The sequence below is a fragment of the Heteronotia binoei genome, chromosome 5 (assembly GCF_032191835.1).
Source record: "Heteronotia binoei isolate CCM8104 ecotype False Entrance Well chromosome 5, APGP_CSIRO_Hbin_v1, whole genome shotgun sequence".
NCBI classification, from domain to species: Eukaryota; Metazoa; Chordata; class Lepidosauria; order Squamata; family Gekkonidae; genus Heteronotia; species Heteronotia binoei.
In genome coordinates, this window is record NC_083227.1 from 138,727,831 (window position 1) to 138,755,216 (window position 27,386).

General features: G+C 42.8%; 1 protein-coding gene across 6 annotated transcripts in view; it reads right to left on the reverse strand.

Annotated features, from left to right (window-relative positions):
• Positions 1–27,058, reverse strand: part of RAPGEF6 (Rap guanine nucleotide exchange factor 6) — a 230,347-nt gene extending 203,289 nt beyond the window's left edge. For 5 of the 6 annotated variants that reach the window (XM_060240486.1, XM_060240489.1, XM_060240484.1 and 2 more), the window contains exon 1: positions 25,373–26,966. In XM_060240486.1, coding sequence (XP_060096469.1) covers positions 25,373–25,441 — 69 coding nt within the window. In that variant the 5' untranslated portion in view covers positions 25,442–26,966. Of the gene's footprint in view, positions 1–25,372 lie in introns of all 6 variants that reach the window. The other variant, XM_060240482.1, reaches the window with a different exon arrangement.
• Between the last annotated feature and the right edge of the window lie 328 nt (positions 27,059–27,386).

The following is a 27,386-nucleotide window of genomic DNA, read 5'->3' on the forward strand; positions in this document are numbered from 1 at the left end:
AGAAAATAAATAGCAAAGACGTAGTACAAATAGGAAATTTTTGCACCCACACATTGCACCTAAGAGATTTAAGAAAATTATAAAAAAACATGAAAAAACTCTACTTCAAAATTCCAGTTATTTCTGGAAACAAGATGCAGATGTTTCCTCTTTTTGGCTCAGCTGTGCAACAGCACAACAAGCCCTTTGTTATGCTGTCAACAGGAATTCTATTATAGCCATTTTTACAGTGTCCATCACTAGAGGAATGTGAGTACATGGTACACAGTTATATATTAAAGGAGACTTCATAATAAAGGCATAAGCAGGGGGGAATGCAACCTGAAAAGTATTTCACAGGTATTTATCCACTATTTTAAAGCAAAGGAAATATTCAACCCTTCCAACAATAATTTAAAAATGGAACAGAAAGAAGATACTTTAAACAGGATGTGACAAAATAAAAGGACACACCTTTTTTAAAAAAAACAACAACCCTAGGACATTCAGTGTGCCTTTTTGCACAACCTATGCATATACTGGAGACATCCATAATGGATTGTGCCCAGCTATGTTGTTTAATCCACAGCTGATAGCCTGACATGTATTAACATTCTCTTTGGTATAGCCTTCAAAAATACTCTTGCATAATTCTGCAGAAAAGGTGTCAAACTAAAGATAAAAATGCTATGTGATAAGTTTTTATGTTCTGAGGGCAAACTATGACCACTACAAATGAAAGAAACAGTAGGCATGAGATTGGCCATTGGAAACTTACCATGAAGGGCCCTTCTACTCTAAGGACAGCAGGACATCTTGCTGGCTGATTCCCTCCATCCAGTCAGGGAAGTAGGAACAAGTTCTTCTCATTTCCTGTCTCCTGTGTGGCAATCACCCTTCCCCTCAGTTCTCCAAAAGCAGTAGAATTCAACCTTAAATAGCATACTACTTGAATGGTAACAAGGAAGAAAAAGATAAACAAGTAAGTACAGAAAAGGTAATGCAGACAGGAAGTGATCCTACCAGACAGTCCAGGAATGACAACTTTGGAAGGGCCAAGATGTTCTCCTGTCCTCAGAGGAGAAGAGCTCTTTGCAGTAACTGTCCAGTGGCTATTCTCCCTCTCAGGTGGAGGACATCTTGCTGGGACCTTTCAGAGCAGTGTCCCTAATTTTTTGGTAGAAAGTTATCATCCATATCTAGAATGCACTGAAGTTCCCTTCTGCCGAATGATGTTTCTATTTTGTGATGTCTGATAAATGTTGAGATGGAAGACCATGTGGCAGTTCTGAAAACATCTTCAACAGAGGCATTTTTTGCAAATGCCGCATTAGTCACAGCACTTCTAACAGAGTGGGCTGTAATCCCAGCTGGGACAGCTAACTTGTTGGCTTCATAAGTTTTTATGATGCAAGCCTTAATGTGGCAACTTACAGCTGATCTGGACATTTTCCTCCCTGCATTCAGAGGGGAGATGTTATAATGAACAGATGGTCTGTATTCCTTATATTCTCAGTTCTGAGCAAACAGGTTTTGAGAGCTCTCCTAATGCCCAACATATGCCAAACTTTTTATTTGGGATGAACAGGATTGGGGCAGAATGAGGTGAGACTGATTTCTTGAGATCCATGGAAGGTTGAAGAAATCTTTGTTATAAACGTTGGATCAGTTCCCAAGACTACCTTATGTCTTTGTGAAGTGCACAGCTCGGGTTTCATTGATAAGGCTCCTAGCTATGATACCCTCCTAGCTGAAGTGATGGCAGTAAAAAATAAAGTTTTCATTCTTAACCACTTTAAGGGTATGCCCTTGATAAGCTCAAATGGGTTTTAGTGAGTGCAGAGAGTGCAGTATTGAGTCTCCATGTGGGAAATCTGAAACCAATTGAGGTCTTTTAGTCACACCCCTGAGAAAATACTTGATGTTTAGATGTTTGGAAAGTTCCAGACCATGAAGATTGGGTAGGATTATAGATAAAGCCTCAATCTATCATCTGAGCGTAGGTACCTTTTAGTCATTAAGACTCAATTAATTCAAGTTTTTAATGGATCCACCACTTTCCTCCTATTCCATCTGATGAAGACTTTCCAGGTGGAATTATAAATTCTGATGGTTGATTGTCTTGCAGAGACTAGCAGCATGTTCATAACCTCGACAGAATAGCCTAGATGTAGAAATAGAGTGACCTAGTTGTAGAAATTTGTTCCTTTCCAATTTCCAGATGTAACCACTCTGAATGAGGGTGCCCAGTGGTTCTTTGAAGTAACAAGTCTGGAGACAGAGGAAGGCTCAGAACTATGGGCACTTCTCACAGGTCTAAAAACCACAGACAATGGGGCCAAAATGGGGCCACCGGTATTGACTTCCACCTCTAGCTTCCTGACTTTCTGCAAATGGGAAATTATGGAAAATGAAGGAAAGGCATGCATCAGACCTTGAGGCCAAGGAGTTGTCACGACATTAGTCACTTCTGCTTTGTGGTGGAAAAAAAAGGTGAAAAACCTTCTCAGTTCATCAGAGAAGCAAACAGATCAACTAGGAGTCTGTCGAAGACTGTCATAATCAGATGGAAGAGTTCCTGTTTGAGAGATCATTCTCCCTTTTGATGACTTGTCTGCTCAATTAATCAACCTGGATGTTGGCAGATTCTTTTATGTGTTCTCCTCCTATGGCAGCAACATTTTTCTCTGCCCATCTTAGTATCTGGGATGCCTCCTTATGCAGGGCTGACAACTGCCCCCGCCCCCACTTGTTCAGGTAAGTCTTGGCTGTTATGCTGACAGTTCAGATGCGGATGTAACGCACAGCTATCTGAGGGCTGAAATGAGACAGGGCTAGCTGTATGGCACACAGTTCAAGTAGGCTGATTGGCAGCTGAGTCTCCGCTGCAGACCACTGGTTCTGTACTGGCTTCCCATCTAAAGTGGCTCCTCAGCCTGACAGGCTGGCATCCATGAAAATCTGTCATTCTTCTGACATCCAGTAATTCTTCTATCATTGAAGGTTGGTCATGTTTGTCCACAACAATAGACCACTTTTCACCTTGAGAGGAACATGGATCAGAAGGTAAATTTTCCAAGCTATCTGTGGCTGAAAAGGTCTGAAGAGCTATTGAGAGTGACCATTGGATACTCACCGTGAAGGGTCCTTCTCCTCTGAGGACAGGAGGACATCTTGTGGGTGATTTCCCATTCTACTTGTAGGGAGGCAGGAACAATTTTTCAGCTTCCTGTTCCTGCTGGGAGTCACCCATTTTCCTCAATTCAGTAACTCCGTAAGCAGTGAACAATAAAACAGCTAGAAAACATACTGAGAGGACACACAAACGATAATAACAGTAACTGGCAACAGTTAACAGTTCGACAGGGTAAGGTAAAAACATTGAAGAATGCACCGCCACAACTACCCTAAGAAATCAGTGTAAGAAAAAAATTTTGTTCTGAAGTGGCAGTCATTTATGAGGAACCCCTGAGGATCACTGACAGCAACTCGAGGGGGCTAAGATGTCCTCCTGTCCTCAGAGGAGAAGGACCCTTCATGGTGAGTATTCAGTGGTCGTCCTCCCTCTGAGGCAGTCGGACATCTTGTGGGACATCCTAAAGCAGTGTCCCTAATGTGAGGGAAGGAAAGAGCTGTTGGTGCCCCCCCCCAGAACGTTCTGTAGTACTTTGCAACCAAATGCTGCATCCGCAGAGGCATAGGAGTTTATCTTGTAGTGTCTGATAAACGTTGATATTGATGACCATGTTGCCGCTTTGCATATGCTCTATATGCAGCGGCTGCACTGGTGGCTGCACTCCTCACCAAATGTGCTGTTATGCTTGCCGGTACTGGAATTCTCTGTGCCTTATATGCCTCTGTTATGCATAAATGAATGGTATTACTAATGGCTGTTGGACATTTTTTTCCTAAAGTGAGGAGAAATGTTTATAAATAATGAATCTGCTTTCCTTATCAGTTCTGTCTTGTGTATGAAGACTTTTAATGCTCTACGCACGTCCAGATTGTGCCACAGAACTTCCTTAGAGTGTTTAGGGTTAAAACAGAATGAAGGTAAACTAATTTCCTGCACCCAGTGGAATTTGGAAACTATCTTTGGTTGAAACATGGGATCTGGATATAGGACGACCTTGTCCTTGTGGAATATGCAAAGGTTGGAGTTAACTGACACTCTTCTAGCAGATGTTATCGCTACAAGAAATATGACCTTCATCCTCAGCAACGCTAGGGGGATGTCCTTAATAGGTTCGAATGGTGCTTTGGTCAGGGCTTATAGCACGGTGTTTAGTTTCCAGGTAGGGAATCTGTGCACTTGTGATGGAAGTGAGAGGGTAGCACCCCTCAGGAAGCATTTAATATGAGGGTGTCTTGATATTGGTTCCCCATTTCAGTTTGGTAGGACCGTTGATATCGCTGCAATCTGCCTCCGCAGAGTCGCTGCCTTGAGACCCATGGATAAGCCGTTTTGCATAAATGACAAAATATCACCAATCTTTGGTTTTAGTGGGTCGAGACGTTTTCTGTGGCACCATCTAACAAAGGCTTTCCATGCGACATTATACATTCTTTGTGTAGATTGTTTTCTGGATGCTAACAAAGTTGATGTGACTTGGTTAGAATACCCTAGTCGTAGGAGTTTTGACCTCTCAATTTTCATTCGGTCAAGTGCAGCCACTCTGGTTGTGGATGTAGTATCGGTCCTTTACTTAGCATGTCTGGTTGAACCTCAAGAGTCAACGGCTGCTGGATCGATAACTCCTGAAGGTCCACAAACCAGGGTCTCCTCGGCCAATAAGGAGCTACTACCACTATCTCTGCCTGTTGTGCTCTTATCCTCCTGTTGAGCTTGGGAAGCAGTAGAAGCAGGGGGGAAGCGAATAACAGCTCTTTTAGCCATGGTGTCAATACTGCATCCGTGGCTTCTGCCTTTGAGTGAAAATAGCAAGAGTAGAATCGCTTCAGTTTGCTGTTGAGTGGGGATGCAAAGAGATCTATTGTTGGTACTCTGAAGTGTGCAACGATGTCCTGGAAAACTCTCTGGCTCAGAGCCCATTCCCCTTGGTCGATCCTCTGGCGACTCAACCAATCTGCTTGGGTGTTCGATGCTCTGATTGTTCCGCTCTGATTGATGCTATGTGAAATTGTGCCCACTTGAAGAGTTGACAGGCTTCCTTGTGTAGCGTTCTGGACTTTGACCCCCCCCCCCCTTGTTTGTTGGCATATGTCTTTGCTGATACATTGTCTGTTCGAATGAGGATATGACAGTTTTTCAACTGATGAGCAAAGTGGAGAAGAGCCAGTCTGATTGCTTTCAGTTCCAACACGTTTATTGGGAGCTTCACCTCCTGTGCAGACCACTGACCCTGCACCGGTGAGTTCTGGAGTGTCGCTCCCCACCCTGACAGGCTGGCATCTGTGAATAGTTGGAATGTGCCGTTCACCCAGAACAACTTCCCCTGAAGTAGATTCTGAAGCTTGGTCCACCACCGTAGGCTCATCTTCACCTGCAGTGAGATCTTGATGGTAAGATTGGACTTCTTGGATATATGACTCTGATAAGGTCAAAGAAGTGCTTGTAGTTGCCTGATGTGAAATCTCCCCCACTGGATGGTATCTATGGAGGAGACCATCAGACCCTGCCAGTGACATAAGCGAAGACTGTTTGGCTCGAATAGCTGCTTCTGCTGACCCCTTTATCTTGAGAGCCTTTCGCATCGGTAGATACAGACAGTTTGAAATAGTATCTATGACTACCCCAAGGTGCTCCATGCCATGTGATGGCTATAGGGACCTCTTCTGTGAGTTCACTAGAAAGCCAAAGTCCTGCAAGTAGGCATTTGATTGTTGCTGATGTAGGGTTTAGGTCTGGAGACATGCTTGGCCAGTCCATCACCTTTACCCTCAGCTTCTTTAGCAAGGCAGTGGTCATTTTGGAGGTGTGTTTGGGGTCGTTATCATGTTGGAATACTGCCCTGCAGCCCAGTCTCTGAAGGGAGGGGATCATGCTCTGCTTCAGTATGTCACAGTACATGTTGGCATTCATGGTTCCCTCAATGAACTGTAGCTCCCCAGTGCCAGCAGCACTCATGCAGCCCTAGTCTGTGACATTGCTACAGACGTTGAAGGGATGGGGGATCAGCCTGTCAGTGCTCAGACCATACACTGCACACTGCATCAAATTGGTCTGCAGGGCTGTCGCCCCAGAAGGAAGCCTCTTCTAAAGATGATGCACAAGAAAGTCCGCAAACAGTTTGCTGCAGACAAGCAGACTAAGGACATGGATTTCTGGAACCATGTCCTGTGGTCTGATGAGAGCAAGATAAACTTATTTGGTTCAGATGGTGTCAAGCGTGTGTGGCAGCAACCAGGTGAGGAGTACAAAAACAAGTTTGTCTTGCCTACAGTCAAGCACGGTGGTGGGAATGTCATGGTCAGGGTCTAGGTCACTGTCAGAGTAATTTCCCCCCAGCAGAATCACAGAATTGGAAGGGACCTCCAGGGTCATCTAGTCCAACCCCCTGCAAAACTATCTCCCCCCCCCACACCCCCAGTGATCTCTACTCCATACCCAGAAGATGGCAAAAAAACACAACCCAGACTTCAGGATCCCTGGACAGACTTCAAGAAAATTGCTTCCTGACACCAAAGTGGTCAATAGAATTTCCCTGGGTATGTAAGAAAGGGCCATGAGAACTAAGCACTGATGCAACCTTTCCTGCCCTCCTCATGATATGCCTAAATTCACAGAATCAGCATTCCTGTCAGATGGCCATCTAGCCTCTGTTTAAAAACCTCCAAGAAAGGAGAGCCCACCACCTCCCAAGGAAGTCTGTTCCACTGTCAGAAAGTTCTTCCTAAGGTTTAGCTGAAAACTCTTTTGATCTAATTTCAAACTGCTGGTTCTGGTCTGACATTCTGGGGCCACAGAAAACAACTCTGCACCATCCTGTATATCAGGGGTGGCCAATGGTAGCTCTCCAGATGTTTTTTGCCTACAACTCCCATGCTGGCTGGGGCTGATGGGAGTTGTAGGCAAAAAAAAAACCTCTGGAGAGCTACCGTTGGCCACCCCTGCTGTATATGACAGCCCTTCAAGTACATGAAGATGTGATCAGGCTAAACATACCCAGCTCCTTCAACCTTCCCTCATAGGAACTAGTCTCCAGACCCCCCACCATCTTTGTTGACCTCCTCTGGATATGATGCAGCTTGTCTATAGCCATCTTGAATTGTTATGCCCAAAACTGAATACTCTAGGTGAGGTCTAACAAGAGCAGACTAAAACAATACCATCAGTTCACATGATCTGGACACTATCCTTCTGTTGATACAGCCCAAAACTGTAGTATACTCCCCCTCTCTTCTTCCTAATCGTCCCTTTTTGGGCCTCTTTGGTGGGCCATTGGGATCTACCTCTAGCTAGCAGTGTTTTTTTCAACCTCTCTCTTGGGGGAGGAGTCCACCACATTTGTGTGTTTTAAACCTCCCTGCTGACAAAAGTTATGTATTTCATCTCTCATAGATTGCTTAATAAAAGCAAAAAAGTCGGGTGGTTCACTGAAGGACCTAGGTTCACTTATGTTACTGGGCTGTTGGTAGAAGATGGTGTCATGAGCAGATTCCTCTGGCTTCTTATCTTTCTGAGCATCACTGCTAGTCTCCGCAGCCTCTGGAGGGCCTATGGAGGAAGAATGATTTGCCCTGCAGCCACCAGGTGGCACAGAGGAAGCACCATCAGTGAAGCTGGGGCTGTTGCAGCCTGTTGCTGTAAGCATGGTTTGTTCATACACTTTCTCATCTTGTAGCACTGAGGCAACCTTGTTGGGGATGCCAGAGCAAGGGTCTTCTCAGCTCCACTAAAATCTCTGTGGTCTCCAGCAGCAAGAAGAGAATCAAGCAGACAGAAAACCATTACTATCCATCTGATGGCTCAACATGTTATAAGTGGACAGAGTCTCGTTAATAAAGCCACCACTAAGGGAACTGAAGAGGCTTTTCAAAACTCCCAGGAGACTGAAAGGTAGTGGTTGAAGCAGATAATGTAAATTAGAACAGATTAGATTGCAGGTGGTGGATTTGAGAACAGAAGCTAGAAAAATAAATAAGCAACAGAATTAGATATTAGATGCAGACAACACCTAAACTACATTGCTCTACCTGTAAGGCAGGAAAAGAACTGAGAAGAAGGGTGACTCCCACACAGGAGACAGGAAATCAGAAGAACTTGTTCCTGCCTCCCTGATTGGATGGTAGGAATCCCCTAGCAAGATGGTCACTGCCTCAGAGGAACAGAAAGTTCTAAAGTTAATGCTAGATCTGCATGCATTCCTGGGGTCTTCCATTAATTTTCACCAAAGAAACCTATGAACTGCATACCCACCTCTAACTTTCCCTGAAGTAGTAGGATTTATCTTGTTTAAGGAGACAGATGGTATGCTATTAGAACAAAAAAAATTAAAAAGAGGCTCTAGTCATTTCCCTCAATCGAGTGATTACTGTGAGCAATGAGAGTAGAAATGGCTTCCCTTTTTGAGGTACACATTAGTATGAAGAAATGTAATTACTGTGCTTTTAGGAATTTAAAATTTGTTCTGTTGGCATGACATAACTGGTTCTGTTTTCCTTTCAAATCCCCTTTGGGTATTATAAAATATATTTTAAGCAGTGCAGTAAAGACACTGGCAATCACACTATTAAGCTGGGCCTTACTTTATTGACTACCAAAAGCTGAGACAAAGAACACAATACTCAATGATTCTCTCACTTTAGTCTTGTTCTCTTCTTTTAGTGAAACAGCTCCAAGTTTCAAGTAACTGCAGATCTGTTTCCCCATTTTTGCCAATGCACATTATGAATAAATACATTAAAAGGTTTTCCACAAACTCACTTTGGGCTTATTACCCTGCTTCCTAGAATGTCCCCATGATATCTTGACATTATGGAACAAAAAGCCCAAAGTATTTCAAGAGCTTAACTGGAGCACCATTACCAAAAAAGTCAAGCGTTATATTTGTTGAGATGGCTATCACTCCAGATGTTAATTTAACATACATACATGAAGTATTCTATCTATTTAAACAAGAGCCTACATGTTAGTTTATAAGTTTTGCATATTACACAATTAAGCACTGGAATGTTACCAGGGAAATAGTAACATGTTCCTGCAGAAAAATTTAATAATCTGTACTATCAAGAATTTAAAACTTGAATTTTAGTTTAGCATGCTTGAACACACAGTAGTATACCTATTATGATATCTACTATGCTAAAAATGATTAAAGAATAATTTATAAACCATAATGTTAATGCAATTCTAACAGAACTGAATATCTCGGGACCAATGCTCCCTCTCTAAGCTGTGGAGTCTTGTGAGCAAAAATTCTCTTCTCTCTTCTCGGCTTGGCTTCGCGAACGAAGATTTAAGAAGGGTGCAATAGTCCACGTTTGCTGCAGGCTCGCTGGTGGCTGACAAGACCAATGTGGGACAGGAAGGTCCGGCCACAGCGGCGCTGTGAGCTACTACATAAATTAGTTTGCTCTGGAGGCATTTGTCCTGAGCTAAGACAAAAATGTGTGAGCTGGAGACTAAAAAACTGTGAACTAGCGCACACTAATTCAGCTTAGAGGGAACACTGCTCAGGACTAATTAGATCTTAATTTGCAGCAAAGGCCTGTACATGTAATTTGACATACAAATGAATTTATTTACCTGATACATTTTCCTGGACAGTTTTTTACAAATTAAATTAATAATTAAAATTGTGATGTGTCACAGTCATTATTTACTTTAAAAACAATAGCCACTATTTGCTAAAAATACATCAGTGGCTTTTTCCATTAACTGAGCAGTTGGTACACTGCATCATCTCCCATATATCTGACCATCTGCTGATGTTCCAAGGCTATTATATTTACAGATTCATTTAACTAGAATACAGCTTTTCAAGTAATCAGAAGAGAGAAGCCTTTGATACAAATAATAATCTATTCTATACCACTTGATCAACTGCTGGATTTTATATTTTCAGAGTGCAGAAACCATGTTTTGCTATCCCATCCCAGTATTTTACTTAATTCAAATTATTTGCTCCCTACACTCTCAGCCAATGCTTACAAATGTGGGATACAAATGCCACTATAGCCTCTAGTAAATCTTGAAATCTGTTTTATACCCAGAACAATTTAATACAAGCCAGCAACACCTACTATTCTCCATTTCAAGCTGGTTATAAACTGGGCTGTTGCATCATACCCCGAAACTGCTCTCCTGCTACACATACATATGAACCACCTTTTTTTCCCTACTGAACATTCAGCATGATATAAACAGTTCTGAGGTAGTGAAATCTTCCTAAATGCTATGAAAAAGTATTGTTAAAAAGGTAAAGGTAGTCCCCTGTGCAAGCACCAGTCATTTCCAACTCTGGGGTGATGTTGCTTTCACAACGTTTTCACAGCTGACTTTTTACGGGGTGGTTTGCCATTGCCTTCCCCAGCCATCTACACTTAACCCCAAGCAAGCTGGGTACTCATTTTACCAATCTCAGAAGAATGGAAGGCTGAGTCAACCCTGAGCCAGCTACCTGAACCCAGCTTCACCTGGGATTGAACTCAGGTCGTGAGCAGAGCTTGGACTGCAGTGCTGCAGCTTACCACTTTGCACCACAGGGCTTCCTTAAAAGTATCATTAGTCCCTTATAAAAAGCTATCACACTGCACTTGTGGGGGGTTTTAAAAAATGCTTCTAATATTTTCCTACAAATCTATAGTATATCATTTCCCATATAAACTAAGCAAGTTGTCATGAGTGTTCTTCATCGTGCCATGAGATTACATTTTTTGAATAATCTTTCTGGAGGTAAACACCACAGTAGTACATTAACTCATATTAACATGATCATATAACTAAGACAAGGAAAAATCCTAGATTATATATAGAATTTGGCATGTGACCAGAGTGAGGTCTCTTTAAGACGGGGGCAAGCTAAGCAAGGTGTTCTGAGGGCACTGATGTGGAAAGGTGTTCTGAGTTCCCTGATGGAGTGATTAGGGAAAGAAAGGCTGGCAACAGATATAAAGGAAGTTTTGGGAAGGGAGGCAGTCCACAGAGGAGGCTGAAAGCTGATGTGGGCCAAGGGAGCCTGCTACCAGAAATCCCACCAACACATGTCAGGATTCCCAGGACTAGACTGAGCATGAAGGAGGAGGAAGATGAATGGTGAGCGAAGGAACCAGTGATTGGCTCAGGAAAGAAATGGGCTGTAGCTGGGGTTTGTCTCTGTTTACTCGCCTGTTAAGTACACTGGGGAAGGCAATGGCAAACCACCCCATAAAAAGTCTGCTATGAAAACGTTGTGAAAGCAACTTCACCCCGGAGTCGGAAACAACTGGTGCTTGCACAGGGGACTACCTTTACCTTTAAAGTACACTCCAACTGATGAGAAATAAACGGATACAAGCATATTAACTAGCATTGGTCATAGTTGTAGCTGTAACACAGTACAAATAAGATGTCATACTTGGTGTAAAAAGGCAACTAAAGCAACTATCATGGGCAAAGCCACTACGTCATAATAACACACAATGATAAGCAGTATCAATAAACATACAATAATTTCATATTATGAACAGTATTAGTATTCAACAATCAAGCAACAACCGAATTTTACAAGGAGCTGACAAAGGTAATTCTTTAAAACATTGCTTATCATCCCTGATCAGAATACTGATTATTACAAAACAACCTTAAATCCTTTATGCCTCCTCCTCAAAGATCCAGCCAAGGAGGACCACATTATTCAGCCTCAGTTGATAGTTAACCTTATTATTGATGAGTGACCCTACAAAATATTCTGCCTGAAAAGAGCATACAATAAAAAAGCAAAGACAATCTATTAAATGTGGTGTTTGGCCTGACCTGCCCCCACAGATTCCTTAAAGATAGTCAAACTGTTATCACTCTGCTCTTGGACTAAGAAAAAAACAACTGAACTTGTTAACAGTTGGACCCTGTTTGGAAGCTAAAACATTATTTTCGGTGACAGTAGGCAGGGGGAGAAAGAGTGATAGGGGCAGGTATATTTTTCCATTTTTGTCCTAAAGTAAATGTTGCAAACAAAAAAAGATTCAGGGTGCATACAATGTTTTCTTTCTCACTATTATATATTACTAGTAATAAGGCCCGTTGAGAAGAAAATACAACAGACTCTAGAAAGAGGCTCTGGGTGAGTACCCCCCACCCTTTCTGTTTTCTCACCCACTGACCCATGTCAAGGCATTCACTCCCTGCCACCACTGCTGTCTCCCCACCCCCAACTTCCCACCCCCCACCCCTCATCCTAATACTACCCCCCACTCCCTAACCACCTCTTCCTCTCAACTATCACTGCACCCTTAGCACACCACTATCCCTTCCATCCATGACATTCAGTAATCCACACCCTTGCTGTCTTCCCACCCACCCCCAATCCTTGGCATTCACTCACCCCCCTTGCTATTTTGCACCCACCCCACAGCTGAAACAGAAGCTGGCTTCCCCACCTCTGCATGTGTTTGTGTGTGTCTGAGTGTGTATCCCTGTGTCTGTGGTAACTCAAAGCCCCAAAAGAGGCCCAGAATGGAGATAAGGAAGAATAATTATGGAGGGTGTGGGAGGGGGCATGACAACAGTCACATGGACTCTGAAGCTCAGCATTCCTTTTGTTTGCAGTGAATTTTGCCACATTTTCCTGTCATATTCAGCCTTGAGGCATTTAGCATCAGTGTGAGCTTGTGGCATGATCTGGAGCTTTTTGCATGGCATGACTGTGTTATGGTATATCATAGAATATGCACCTCAAGGTGGCTGTTTTCTGTAGGAGAACTGATCTGACTTCAATTTTCCATCCCCTCCCTGCAGCCTCTACATAAGAAAAGGACAATCCTTCACCACAGTGGAGACCAAAGCAGGAGGAAAGTGGCCTCAGCAGGTTATGACACAGAGTCCACCCTGCAACGCAGCCATTTTCTCCAGGGAAGCTGATCTCTGCCATCTGTAGAGCAGTTGTAATTCTGAGTGATCTTCAGCTCTCACCTGGAAGGTTGGCAACAATGGCTCCCCAGGAGGAAATGGCTGGTTTGGAGGGTAGCATTGTACCTGTCTGAGGCTCCAACCTTCTTCAAACCCCACCCTCTCCAGGCTTCACCCTTCAAATTTCTAGGAATTTCCCAACCTGGAGCTGGTCACCCTCTCTCCTCAGCCAATCATCCTGGGATGAGGCTGAGGGGAGGAGGGAGAGGGGGAGTGACAAGAAAGAGGCAGGAAAGACAGGAAAGGTGGGACAGCTCCCTGGCTATTTTGGTGGCCTCTGGAGGCAGCCTATGCAGGGCAATTGATAGAGCGGGCAGAGGTCTGCTGCCGGTGGCAACCACAATGCCTTTCGTGAGGCCACAGTAGAGCAGCACTCCTTTCTGAGGCCAACTGACAGAGGACACAGAGAAGCATCAGATATGTGTGTCTCTCTGAGGTAACACTGGTTTGGCAACTTATTTAACATTCCTGGGCCTTAGTAGGCAGGGGAGTCAGCCAATGGGAGACCAGAGACTTTGACTGAGCCATGATGGGCCAATTATTTGTTTTGTGTAGGTATTAGCCAATGGCCACACTTGATTTGGCCACCACAAGAGAATTATGATATATGATTATATACTATTGGAAAAAAAGTTTTGTCCAAAATGGTATTTGAATACAAACGAATAGCTTCTTAAAATGGATTCCATAACTTTTAAAACACACCACTGATTACATTCCAAATGTCACATACAAAGAGAACTACTTGCCAGTGACACATAAATACAGCTGAAATCTTTGAGAAGGTATTGGATTCAAGCCAGGTTTGTGCCTGTCACAAGCCAACATCTGTTTCTTCATGACCAGCATAAACCTGGTTTGTTGCCACATTTGCATTTATTATTTATTTATGTAACAATATTTATATCCTGCCCATCTGCCCTCACAAGGACCACCAAGGGCAGCTAACAAATTAAACATGTATAATAAAATCACATTGAAAATAACTGTCCCCCCCCCAAAAAAAAAAACCCCACATCCCATTAAAACTATTGAAAAAAATTTAAAATGCATACAAACACAGTTTAAAACATTGGTGAAGGAGGGATCACTTGAAGAAATGCCAAATCAAACAAAAAGGGCCTCACCCATTGGCAATAGAAAAGAACAAATAAATATCCCTGTGGAGAGAGATGTAAAATTTCCAGAAATTTTAAAGTCACAGGGAGGAATGGATTTTTTAAACATTTTTTTAAAGAACAGAAATTTGGGGGAAATTACTGTCCTATCAAACCTAAATTAATTTTACAGCTTTAACATTAATGCATAAATTATAACCCACTAAGCATATAAAATTGCAATAACTGATATTATTTATAGCATCTAAAAGTTATAAATGCCTTAGTTTTGTGTGAGCAAAACTGCACATATACCCAATACTTCAGAGAAAACTGCAAACTGATGCCCCCTATGCTATTTTAGCAGATGTATCTTAGTTTCTGCTATTTGGTAACAGAGAGCTCTCTGTGAAACTTCCATATTTCTTCTGAAACATCAGTACTTTTTCTACCCCACCTACTTCTGATCTTTTTTCTCCCTCCAGCAAGTTAGGACAATAAGTTACTTTTTCTGTAGATAAATATGTCATAATGGTTTGAGTGAAAAGTGAAAAGGTCAACCATGTCAGACCAAAAGGACAACAGAAGGCATGCAACTGTTGGAAAGCAATGAAAGCCCTACATGATCTCCCCATGAAGATTAGGCATCAGATTTAAGAGCTGTATATGTTGGAAGAATAGCTATCTTGTCTTCAAAAGCATTTCACTCATTCTAAAAGAGAAAATATTTCATAAGCAATTTTTCCCCAAAATTTCCAACTTTCCATCAGAAAAAATGAAAAAAGGCCTCTAAAAATATGAAGATTCCCCCCCCCCCCTAATTTTTGCCTTTTTTTCTGGGCCTTCACACATTCCTAGGGAGAAAGTTCCAGACCTTTGATGCCACAAACAAGAACACTCTCTCCTGGGTTGCCACATGCTTACTCTCAGAAGGCAGGATCTCCTGAAGTAGGCCCTCCAAAATTACAGCTTGGCTGGGTTCATAACAGAGTAAGCAGCCTGTCACAACTACCCTCGTTTAATTTGTGGGTAAATATGATGTGTCAAACAAACAGACACATATGATGTGTCAAGAGTCATACAAGCAGACAGTCAGCTTCGAACTTCCAAACAATCCACATCCTCAGACTGAATAAACTGAAAAGTATGTTGCCTCTGTCTCCTTTTCTCTCTGTAGTTTGTTAGGATGGAAGCAAGCTTCAATTTCCTAGATGCCTGCATTAAGACAGCACATTGAACTGGACCAGGAAACCATCAGTCACTCTCCACAAAGAGGTGGGAGAGTGTAGAAGCACAGCAAATGTTCATGGCCCTCATGAAGAGCTAGAGATGCACCTGTCATAAGCAGGGGACCAGGGAGGTCCTTCTACTGGCTGCCACCATTCTGGTAAGGGTCTGTCTGGGAGAACCCAGAGCACTCACCCGACCGCTGTCTTCCTTCTTAACAAAACCTTCTATCTGTAACCAAAAAGACGCAAGGACCCAGGCAGTATAACAACAATAATTTTATTGTAAGTGGTAAAGAATAAATAAATGTTTTAATTATTAGTGCAACCGTGAAAGGTAGAAACAGCAAAGATGATGCAAACAAAATAGCAGCCCTGACGCAACTAACTAAACATTCACTTTCTCTAATGCGAACAGACTCACCACCCCTTGGGTGAGGAACACTTCTGCTGCAGCCTTTACAGAAAGAACACTCCTGACTGCAGCCTCTCCAGAGAGAACACCCTCCCCCTATAGCCAGGCCTATTTATTCTTTCTTCCCAGGTCCCAACCCTTTGTTCTTCACTGGGCAAGTTTTCCCTCCTAAACTTCTGCCCACCCAGTCAGACGGACAGTAGGGATCCTGGGAAAGTAGGTACTCTAACCTGTAGCTACTCTAATACATGCTTCCCTGGAACCTGTAGGCCTCACTAGGCCTAGGATCATGACAGTACCTCAACATCTTAATGCAGCCACAGTAAATATGAATCATGAAGTGCTGTATACTGAATTAGACCATTGGTCCATCCATGTCAGAATTGCCTATTCTGAGTGTCAGCAGCTCTCCATTGTCTCACACTGAAAATGTCTTAGGTCCAAGAACAAAAGGACTCTTAGGACTTCATGCTGGACAAGTCCTTAAGTGTTGCAAGACACAATGAAGTGTTTGGGACAGCAGTACACTCTGGAGACTACCAAGCTCACTGCTCCTGCAAGATTAAAGCATACTCGAACAAACTAACATGTAGAAGAGTAGACACTTTTCTTTCTAAACCTTCAAAACCAGAGTAAAAATGCAGAATCAGATGCTGGTTCTGGATAAAGAAATAAGCCTGAGTTATCCCCAGTATTTTTAAGTTTTCTACTGGGACCGTGTGACATAAACTAATGAAATACAGATTCAAGATACTTAATTTTTTTCTAGTTAGAGACAGTACAATCCTACCCATGTTTATTGAAAAACATATCTCACATAGTTCCAGGTATGGATGCACAGGAGTTCAAACTGCAAATGAAGTATGAAGGACTATGGGCTGGTCTTTGAAGTAAAAACTCACAGTGACCTATAGCTGGCCAGGGAGGCTCGCTATGACCAGAAAACCTTCAGATATATAAGGAGCAAACATAAGATAATGGGCCCACCATTGGGTGAAAATGGAGAAACTCTAACAGAGGACAGAGAAAAAGCAGAACGGCTTAATGCCTGTTTTGCCTCAATTTTTTCCCTGAAGAGTACAGGCTCATCTAGAGATGGTAATAAGCAAGGCACAGCATCTGGACTGCTGACTGACATGGACATAGATGCAGCTGAGAAGCACCTGGCTGCACTGAATGAGTACATAACCCCTGAGAGTGCTCATTGAATTTTCTAGACATTGTGCAGAGCCTTTGTCCATCATCTTCAAGACCTCTCGGAGGACGAGAGATGTGCTGCCAGACTGAAGGAGGGTGAATATTATCCCAGGCTTCAAAAGAAGAGAGGAAAGATGACCCAGGAAACTACAGGCCAGTCAGTCTGACCTCTGTCCCAGGGAAGATACTGGAACAGACTTTAAAGGGATCAATATGCAAGCATCTTAAAGGACAACTTGGTGATCCAGGGAAGTCAGCACAGATTTGTCCTCAACAGGTCCTACCAGACAAACTTCATTTCCTTCTCTGATTGAGTGATGACCTTACTGGATTGAGGGAATGCTGCTGATGTTGTTTACCTGGATTTCAGTAAAGCTTTTGACAGGGTTCCCCATGATGTTAACTAGAGGACTGTGGATTGGACTCTAGGATAGTTAGATGGATAGGGAACTAGTTGGAAAACTGCCCTCAAAGAGGATGTTGTACATCACCCTGATAGCCAGCCTGACTCGATGAACAACCAGCATGATAACAAATGACCTCCAGAGAGAAGGAGGAAAACCCAGCTGAGATAGAGCCCATCAGTTCCTCCATTTAGGGGAGGGACGGTGGTTCAGTGGTAGAGCATCTGCTTGGTAAGCAGAAGGTCCCAGGTTCAATCCCCGGCATCTCCAACTAAAAAGGGTCCAGGCAAATAGGCATGAAAAACCTCAGCTTGGGACCCTGGAGAGCCGCTGCCAGTCTGAGTAGACAATACTGACTCTGATGGACCGAGGGTCTGATTCAGTATAAGGCAGCTTCATGTTCATCAATCTTCAAGGACAGGAAATTCAGGCTCTTGACAAGCCAGCTGTAGCCAATCTGCCCTCTCCTCCAGCTGCAAGTAATTTACCAGGATCCAGACCACAGGAGGAAGAGGAGGCCAGGCCCAGTATTCCTTCAATACCCCTTGAGCACCATCACCGTCAGTGGAGAGCCCATTGCAGTGAGCATCTGATGAATTGCAGACACCTGTCACCCAATGAAGCAGAAGATGTGCGCCACAATTAGCAGTGGCTAAACAGCCCATGAAAAGTCAGCTATAAATCCAGGCAAGAGAGAGCTGCTAATTGCGGATGCAACTTGTACCACTGCTGCATAACCCCCGACCCTGTATCTTGACCCTCTGACTGGAACCTCTGCTGTTCTGAACCTGGACTAGACCCTTGGACAACCTGACTTCTGGACTGCCTGACGACTCCTTTTTGGACTCCTGAACCTTGGACTGTCTCTTGACCACTCTCCTGCCTGAACCGTTGCTGTGAGTGACTGCATGGTGCCCTCTGCCTGCTTGCCCCATGGAACTTCTGCCTGCTGCCAGCACTGGACCCACTTGGGCCAATACACAGCAGTTGTCAATGGCATTTCATCTGAATGGAGGGGGATGTCCAATGGAGTGCCACAGGGCTTGGTTCTGGGCTTGGTACTTTTCAATATTTTTATCAGTGATTTGGATGAGGGTGTGAGGGACTACTAATTAAATCTGCAGATGACAACAGAAGTTAGGGATAGAATTCAATGTGATCTGAACATGCTGGAAATATGGGCAGATGGGAACAAGATGCAGTTTAACAGGATAAGTGCTGAGTCCTACATCTGAGTAACAAAAATGAGGAACACTCATACTGGATGGGAAATACATTTCTGGGTAGCAACGTGTATGAACAAGATCTTGGGGTAGAGGTGGACCATGAGTCAAATATGAGCTGCCAGTGTGATCCAGTGACAAAAAATACTAATGCCATCTAGGGGTGTATCGACAGAGGCATAGCATACAAATCTCAAGATGTCATAGTCCCATTGTACACTGCACCTGGAGTATTGTGTGCAGTTCTGAGGAACTCACTTCAAAAAGAATGTGGATGGAATGCAGTGGGTGCAGAGGAGAGCAACAAGGATGATCATGGACCTGGAGACCAAGGAGGAAAGTCTGAGGGACTTGGGAACATTCAGTCTGGAGAAGATGAGGGTGGGGGGGGGGACATTATTGCTCTCTTTTAAGGGCTATCACTTAGAGGAGGTTAGGGAGCTGTTCCTGTTGGCAGAAGGAGAGGACTCAAATAATGGGTTTAAATTAAGGGCAGGAAGGTACCTGGCTGGATATTAGGAAAAACTTAAAAAAAAAAAACAGTACAAGTTGTTCAACAGTGGAATCAGCTATTGAGGGAGGTGGTGAGCTCTCCGTCGCTGGAAGTCTTTATGCAGTAGCTGGACGAACACTTGTCAGGGATGCTCCGGCTGATCCCATACTGAGCAGGAGACTGTATGGTCCCTTCCAACTCTATTATTCTATGCCTGCAGCCTGTGAAGCAGGAGGAAGGTGATGGTATAAAGGAGTTCTGTATTGTCAGAAATGTTCAGCTTTATATCTGCATGTTCTTTCTTTTATCATAGGGTTTTCTAAAAATATGCTCCTGCACTGTAACAGAGAACTAGGTGCTAGACAGAGAGAGCCAGTTTGGTGTAGTGGTTAAGTGTGCGGACTCTTATCTGGGAGAACCGGGTTTGATTCCCCACTCCTCCACTTGCACCTGCTAGCATGGCCTTGGGTCAGCCATAGCCCTTGCAGAGGTTGTCCTTGAAAGGGCAGCTGCTGGGAGAGCCCTCTCCAGCCCCACCCACCTCACAGGGTGTCTGTTGTGGGAAAGGAAGGTAAAGGAGATTGTGAGCCGCTCTGGGAATCTTCGGAGTGGAGGGCGGGATATAAATCCAATATCTTCAATATCTTCTTCTTCTGGACACAATCAAAACATCTTCTGAATATGTGCTCAATAGCTTGCCTCTTGGGATCTTCCCCAACCCCTTGAAAAGCAGACTCATATGCTTTCAAAACTCTCATCAGTTGCAAAAGAGGATTGCCATAAGGAGAAAAAAAAAAGTGTTCAAGAAACACAATCCCAAAGCCTCTGAGGCATGTAGTACTACTTGGGCGAGTCCTTGGGATCCAGGCCATTGGTTTTTTTTTTGTTTTTTTTAAAGCAGAAAGGAAAACTTTCCATTTTGTTTACTAATATGTTGATGGTTTCTGTTTTCAGCTTTTATTCTTATTTTCAAAAGTGGCAAAAAATAAGATGTATATAGATGTGCATATATACACAATTAATTTCAAAATGCCAAACAGTACAGTTTTATGAGCAAATTTATATACTATATGGTATGCTATTGAAATAGTAAATCTTGAAAATAAATATTCCATGTATTTCATTTTCCCCCAGTATGTCCAGTTAAAAATATTCTATTCCCATCTTTCTGGTTAGGGCTTCAAATTTTTCCATTAGTTTTACATTTCTAGTAATAGAATCCTTCTTAGCTAACAAGTACGTGATATACTGTACTAGTATCCTTCCTTGCTAACTAATGAGTGATATACTGTACAGGCTATGAACAGATGAATTGCATATGTAAAACTGATTTACACAACTTGCTTTGCCATCACCTAACTATTTAGAATACATCACAGCAGCTTCACCAACACAACTTCACAAAACATGATCTTATGCAATGCTGCAGCAATATTATGAAAATGTTATAGCAGGTGTACTGGCAAATATTTTGAAACATAAATGCGTGTGTGTGTGTGTGTGTGTGTATATATATATTCTCAATGAATCCTAGTCATCTGCGAGATTCCTAATTTCCTCTTACTGCACATCATTTAATCAATTGCCTCTGTTGGAAAAAAAAAAAAAAGGATGGCAAAAACTATCCTAAACCATTAACCAACTGAATTGGGAACAGTCATACCAGCTCAGTTTAGAAGCAGAGGGAAAAAGCCAGGTGGGTTTGATTTTTGTGTGCTTCATAACAGAAGAGTTCTATAACGGAAAAATTATTTAAATCACAACTTCACATTTCTACTTCAACAGGAATTTAGTATACTGTTATCCAGCTGTATACATGAACTTGAAGGGATGCTGTTCATTTAAAGAGACCACTGTAGCTTAAGAATAGTTGGCCAAGAGTTTTGATACTTTCTTATTCCTTCATATGCATAAAGTTAAAGTCATTATTCTGCGCTGGAATGACTGACCAGCCATTGAGCCATTATTTCCACATAAACCTTCTATAGCATTTATTCTAACCCCAGCTCTGCACAAAGCTGAATGCTACTTTATTCCCAGTTACATTTGGGCACCCTGGTTCCTTATATTTCTTCCTGTTTTGAATCACCCTTCCGCTAAACATAAAGTTTCTCTAACCTAAATTGCAATTTCAAAGTGCACTTGACCTAAAGGCACATAAAACGACTACCCAACAGGACTTAGTGACCTCAGGCTGAAAAACATTCCCCTCATTGCTATTTAAAAATTGTTCATCCTCTGATTTGCACAAAAGCATGTGTTTGTTTGTAAATGCCCTCAGTCAACTTATGGCAACACCATAGTGTTTTCAAGGCAAGAGACTAACAGAGATGGATTGGTATTACCTTCCTCTGCATAGTAACCCTACAATTCCTTGATGGTCTCCCATCCAAATACAAACCAGGGCCAACCCTTCTTAGTTTTCGAGATCAGGCTAGCTGCGCCACCCACCGACCCAACTTCACAAAACATGAACTTCCACATTATTTCCACATAAACCTTCTCTAGCATTTATTCTAACCCCAGCTCTGCACAAAGCTGAATGCTACTTTATTCCCAGTCAGAGTGTATACAAGGGATATATTGCTATTTAAATTCCAGTCAATACTCTCCAATAGATTGGAACTATTATATATTGTTGAAATCTCTGAGTTTTCTATTATAGAAGTTAAATGCTTTCAATTTAAAAAAAAAATTGATAGAACTCTGTATTTTAACAAGGCAAGAATCCAGTCAAGTAGCCCCCCCCTAAAGACAAGATATCCAATTCAGGGTAAAGGCCTCGAGAGACAAGCTTCCTTTGTCAGACACATCCCTGAGCCCTTATATCCCAGTCAGAAGGAGGGCGGGGTCTTGCAAAGAAGTTAGGATGCAAAGGTATAATGCGGAATGTAATCAGTTTGATTAGACTAGAAGAGAAATTATTAGGGGGGGAAATTAGCACCTGAAGTGAAATAAGACACCTGTGTCCCTATTCAGTCTGAGAGGTCCATTGTTCTAAATTTGTGAATGAACTTAAGGTGCTTTTGGACTCGAATCTTGCTGTTTTACTTCAGACCAACACAGACACCCACCAGAAATTGTCTTTTGACAGGACATTCATATATCTAGCATAAAGCAACCAAGTACTAAAAGTCAGAAGCACTGATGCAACAAACTCATTTATATATGCTGTTTTTATACAAATATGGAACCTTCAGTTTTCACACCACTTTCAAATGGTCAGACAAAAGCTTCAAGAATATAATAATTCAAGGGAGAAATGCAATAAAACAAATACATATCACTCCACACCTTCATAACACTAGTTCGGGGGTGCCCAACTTTTTTGAGCCATGGACCTCTGGCACCAACAGAAATTGGTGGAAAGAACTGCAAAATGGCTGCCACAGAAGGCAGAGCCAATAACAAAAAGTCAGAAAATGAGATTATACATTGCGACGATACTAGCTGTTGAACATCTCAGGCAGAATATCTGTTTAACAGGATAACATATAAAATTTGCAATATTTAAAAAAAATCTCTTGCCTAAGCACAAATAAGTACACATACTGAGACAGCTAAGAAATGTTTATCTGACAGTATGTGTCTTTTTGCAGCAGTACTGCAGTACTGTGGTCTGAACTCTCTGCTCACGACCTGAGTTCGATTCCGGCAGAAGCTGGATTTAGGTAGCCGGCCCAAGGTGGACTCAGCCTTCCATCCTTCCGAGGTCGGTAAAATGAGTACCCAGCTTGCTGGGGGGAAATTGTAAAAGACTGGAGAAGGCAATGGCAAACCACTCCGTAAAAAGTCTGCCGTGAAAACGTCAAAGCAATGTCACCCCAGAGTTGGAAATGACTGGAGCTTGCAGGGGGGACCTTTCCTTTCAATACATCTATGCAAAGGGGGGGAGATTATGTTCCTGGCTATCTCCTTTACTTGAGCCCTTCTCTCTCATTAATCCAGACATTTTTAATCTGCACTATTACTTGTAACCAGTGTTCCCTCTAAAATGAGTTAGCATGAGCTTGCTCACAGATTTATAGCCTCCAGCTCATGCATTTTTGTCTTAGCTCAGGAAGGATGACCCCAGAGCACACTAATTTATTCAGTAGCTCACAACTTTAATGCCAGTAGCTCACAAAATAGAATTGTTGCTCACAAGACTCTGCAGCTTAGAGGGAACATTGCTTGCAACCAGGGCTTTTTTAAAGCAGGAATGCATAGGAACTCAGTTCCGGCTTGCTTGATGTCAGGGGGTGTGGCCTAATAAGAAAATGAGCTCCTGCTGGCTATTTCTACCAAAAAAGCCCTGTGTGAAACAATGGTGGTGTGTGGGGGGGGGGGTGTTCTAATATGCAAATTAGTTCCCACTGGGCTTTTTCTGCAAAAAAGCCCTGCTTGTAATAATGTCAGCTGGTGCTAAATGACTGATGAGAGCTCCTTGCACATGTGTTCAGTAAGAGAGACTCTGGAAATATTTTGATAGGAACCCAAGTTATTTTTGGAAAGTGACAAAAATTTGATATGATGTTAATATCAACTTCCACATGAACTAATATCAACTAATAACTTCCACTCTGGGAGATTTGAAGACTTCAATAAAAGGTCCAGTTAAATAAGTTAAGCATTTCAGCCATATCACGTTTAGTCAGAAGCAAGTTGCACTATGTTTGTAGACTATCATCCTGCTAGTCACACAGGCAAAGTATTTACGTAAAGCCACAGTCAGTATTATACCATAAACATCAAAAGCCCCACCTGGCCCTACTCATTCTTTAAAAAAACACTTGGTGGTCACCACGTTGGGGACCACTGGCCTAGCTGATTATAAAACTCAACATAAGTTTTAAAAATAAACACAGTTGCTAGCAATAAATTCAATACCTTGCATCCAAATATATACATTAAGAACTAGGGGAGGTCAATGTTTGACCCTGTTAGGGGAGGGCGGGATATAAATATGATAAAATAAATTTTAAAAAGTTAGAGAACACACCAAAAAAATGCAATGCCTCATACAAGTACTGTCTGCAAAACAAAAATAAAGCCCGTTCAGTCAACGGGAAATATTTTTAAATGATGCTAATAGTGCCATCCTAAGCAGAGTTACACGTTTCTTAATTCTTTGACTTCACTGTTAGTCTCCAAGATCAGAAAATTTAAAAACTGTAAGCGTAATGTCAGTGAGAAAAGCACATAAGATTGTTTAAAATCAACTAACCATAACTTTGTTCTATGCATTCAAAGTAAGGCATAGAATAACCTATGGTGAGTAACTTTCACAGATTTTGTAAAAGTCCTTATTCCTAGAATCTTTACTAACTTGAACATCAACAGAGAACACTTGTTCACTGTCTTATACACAGTCAACTCAAAATGGTTATCCCCCAATACTTTCTCTTTCTCTTCAAATGCAATCATAACTTGAAACACAAATATGGTTCAAGAGACTCAAACCTATCCATAACAAAAAAAATTCAGTCAGTGAATTTAAAAAAACACACCCATTAACACTGGTCTTATGTAAGCTACGCATCACAAAGTAATCATAGTTCCCAGCTAATCCTTTTTTAACCCAAACTTGAAGAATGATAATACAATTCTATGCAGTTACTTCTAAATCCATGGGCTTGGATAGAAAAATTCTGCACAGGATTGCACTGTAAATTTAGCAATTTAACAAATGTCAGCTCACCGGATCAGTAAGAAATATTATACTAAGCATGCTCCATGTGTTTAAACCATTGGTTTTTATCTTGTGCTCAAATAACTGGTTTTTCCATCACCATTATTTACGAATGAAACAAGCATATATATAAATACATCTGCCCAATGTGACAAGCATGCTAAAGGTTCTTCTAAATGTTTCATGCCCCTGGAAACTATCCTTGTGTTAAATTCACAGAAGGCCACTGAGCTTGCAAGTCATTTAGTAAGAAACAAAAGACAAACAAAATTCAATCTTTGTACCATGACATTTGCACTAGAACAAAATTGGGCTGTTAAATAAATCTGGAAAAGAGCTAGAAGAAAGTTCACTGCATGATAGCCCTTTTGGAAGAAAAAGCTCAGGGACACAGGAGGGTACACACATTTGACTTCCACATGCCTGCCACAGAAGCTTCTACCAGCAGTCTGGGAACAGAGTATAAGCAAAGCAAAACTGAAATGTGATTGTGTGGTGTCACAAATAGGTTCCATGCAACCTCCTATGTGGAAGTAATAGCTATGTTTAAAAGTGCTAATAAGAAACGAACACTTAAATAAGCAAGAAGATGAGATACCTCTTGAGTTCTTTCTGATGGTTTTTTCCGTAATGCTTGTTTAATCCTGGGGTCCACACGTGATGTCATCCTATAACGCTATTTCTCCACTTGTAGAAATCCGCAGGGAAAGGGAAGGAGAAATCGTTCTAGAACTATTTATTTCAGCTTGTCATGAATCTTCATAAATCCACTCAAAACCCGAGTTCCGGTATCAACTGCTCTGAATACTTCTCTCTTTCGACTTTTTAATAATTCAAATAATTTGGCATTCTCACAAAAAGGAAAGGTTTTACCAAGATCTCCACTCATCCGGTACGTTCCCCGTTTCCTCAGGCAGGTCCAAAAGAAAGAAAAACATCCCAAGCTTCATTTAATTCCAAATAAAAAAAACCCCCAAAACTTTACAAGACGACCAAGAAACGAAAAGCAGCAGCCACAGCTGCCTCTTCTTGTTCCAGCAGGAAACTTGGGAGAGTAATCCAAGAAAAGACCTCATAACGCAGCAAGGCTGAAAGGACAAAAATATTTTGGAAAGGGGAACTTGCGCCTTCTGGAAGGAGAGAGTGTTTGGGGTGGTCAATTATTCCCCCCACCCCACCCCACCCCCGGAAGCGCCAGTGAGAGTTGGCAGAGAGATTGTCGGATTAAGCACATGGAGTCCTGGGGAAAGGCGGGGTGAGGGGTAACGAGGGCCGGAGGCACCACCGAATCAAAGTCCGGGGTTCAGCCATTGCGAAGAAAGATTGGGAGTCAAAAGGAGTCCAGGAATATGGAAAATGCAACGGGGCGGAGAGAGAGAGAGAAAGGATATTAAGTGCGATGCAATTCGAGGACGGGGCGGAGAGCGAGGGAAGAGGAGCGCTGCGTGCAGCTCCGCTTGTAAACGGAAGCTTTTGAAATTGTGCCCGGGGGGGGGGGTCGGTTGGGAGCTGAGGGGAAGGGGCGTGAGGCAAGATACACCCTTGTCCGCGAGGCAACAAGGAGAGGGTCACTTCCCAGCAAAGCGAACGAACAGGGGCGGGGGAAAGGACCTGAAAGACGGGCAGGCAGGAGAGTCAGTCAGTCAGTCGTGTCGAGCGGGCTCCCTCCTACTCGCCCCCTTCTTCTTCTTCTTCTCCTTTCTCTCGGTGGCTCAGCCCCTCATCAGCGACGCGACTTCCACGCGGGGCTCCTCCAGGCTCGTCCCGCGGCTCTATCAACGCGCGGGGCAGGCGGCGGACTCATTCTCAAGCGAAGCGCAAAAAATTGTCCCCCTTCCCCTTCCTTCCCTCGTTCTTTTTTGCTTCTCTTTCGGAGACCAGCGGGCTAAATAGTTGGAAGTTACCGGCCAGTCTCTCTAGACTTTCGTCGGCCCGCCCGCTCTAGGGAGCACGTCTGGCTTTCCGGTTCTCGTGTTTCCTTAAACTTGAAGCAAGGGAGAGCGGGCGAGAAATTGGTTTTCAAGCGCCAGGAGAAAGCAATCCTTAAATCTCCTCTGCTCTCCAGAGAAAACAGTGTTTGTTTTCCTTTCCTTGGCCCGAAATTCTGTAGATGCCTGCGGCTTTTCTCTCCGCGCTACTTTTTGTGTTTCTTTCAAAGATAAGCGAGGGTGGGCTTCTTACACAAAGTATCAGTTGGCAAGAACCAAGGGAGGAGAGCGACTTTCGGCTTGTCTAGGCGGGACATCGTCAGACTCCACCCACCCGCCTTGCTCCGTCGTGGAACGAAAAACCATAGAGATTGAGACTAGAGAGAGAGGGGTCCCTTAGCTTCCGGTCTGGTGAAAGATTGGGTCGGTCTCTGTCAAAGTGTCAGGAGCTCAGACGGCCTGCATGGAAGTGAGCGGAGCGTGACATGGCTCAGCTTTCTGCCTTTGAGGGGAAGCGATTTCACTAGTTTCATCTTTTCTGCAACTTGAGGTGTATTTTATAGCTGAGGGCTAAATCCAACCTGATGGTGTTGGTTATTTGAAACTCATGAAGCTGGTGAACTCATTTCACTTGAAATTCCTCTTTATAGGATAGTTGTTGCTCTGTCCGTCAGTCTTTATTTT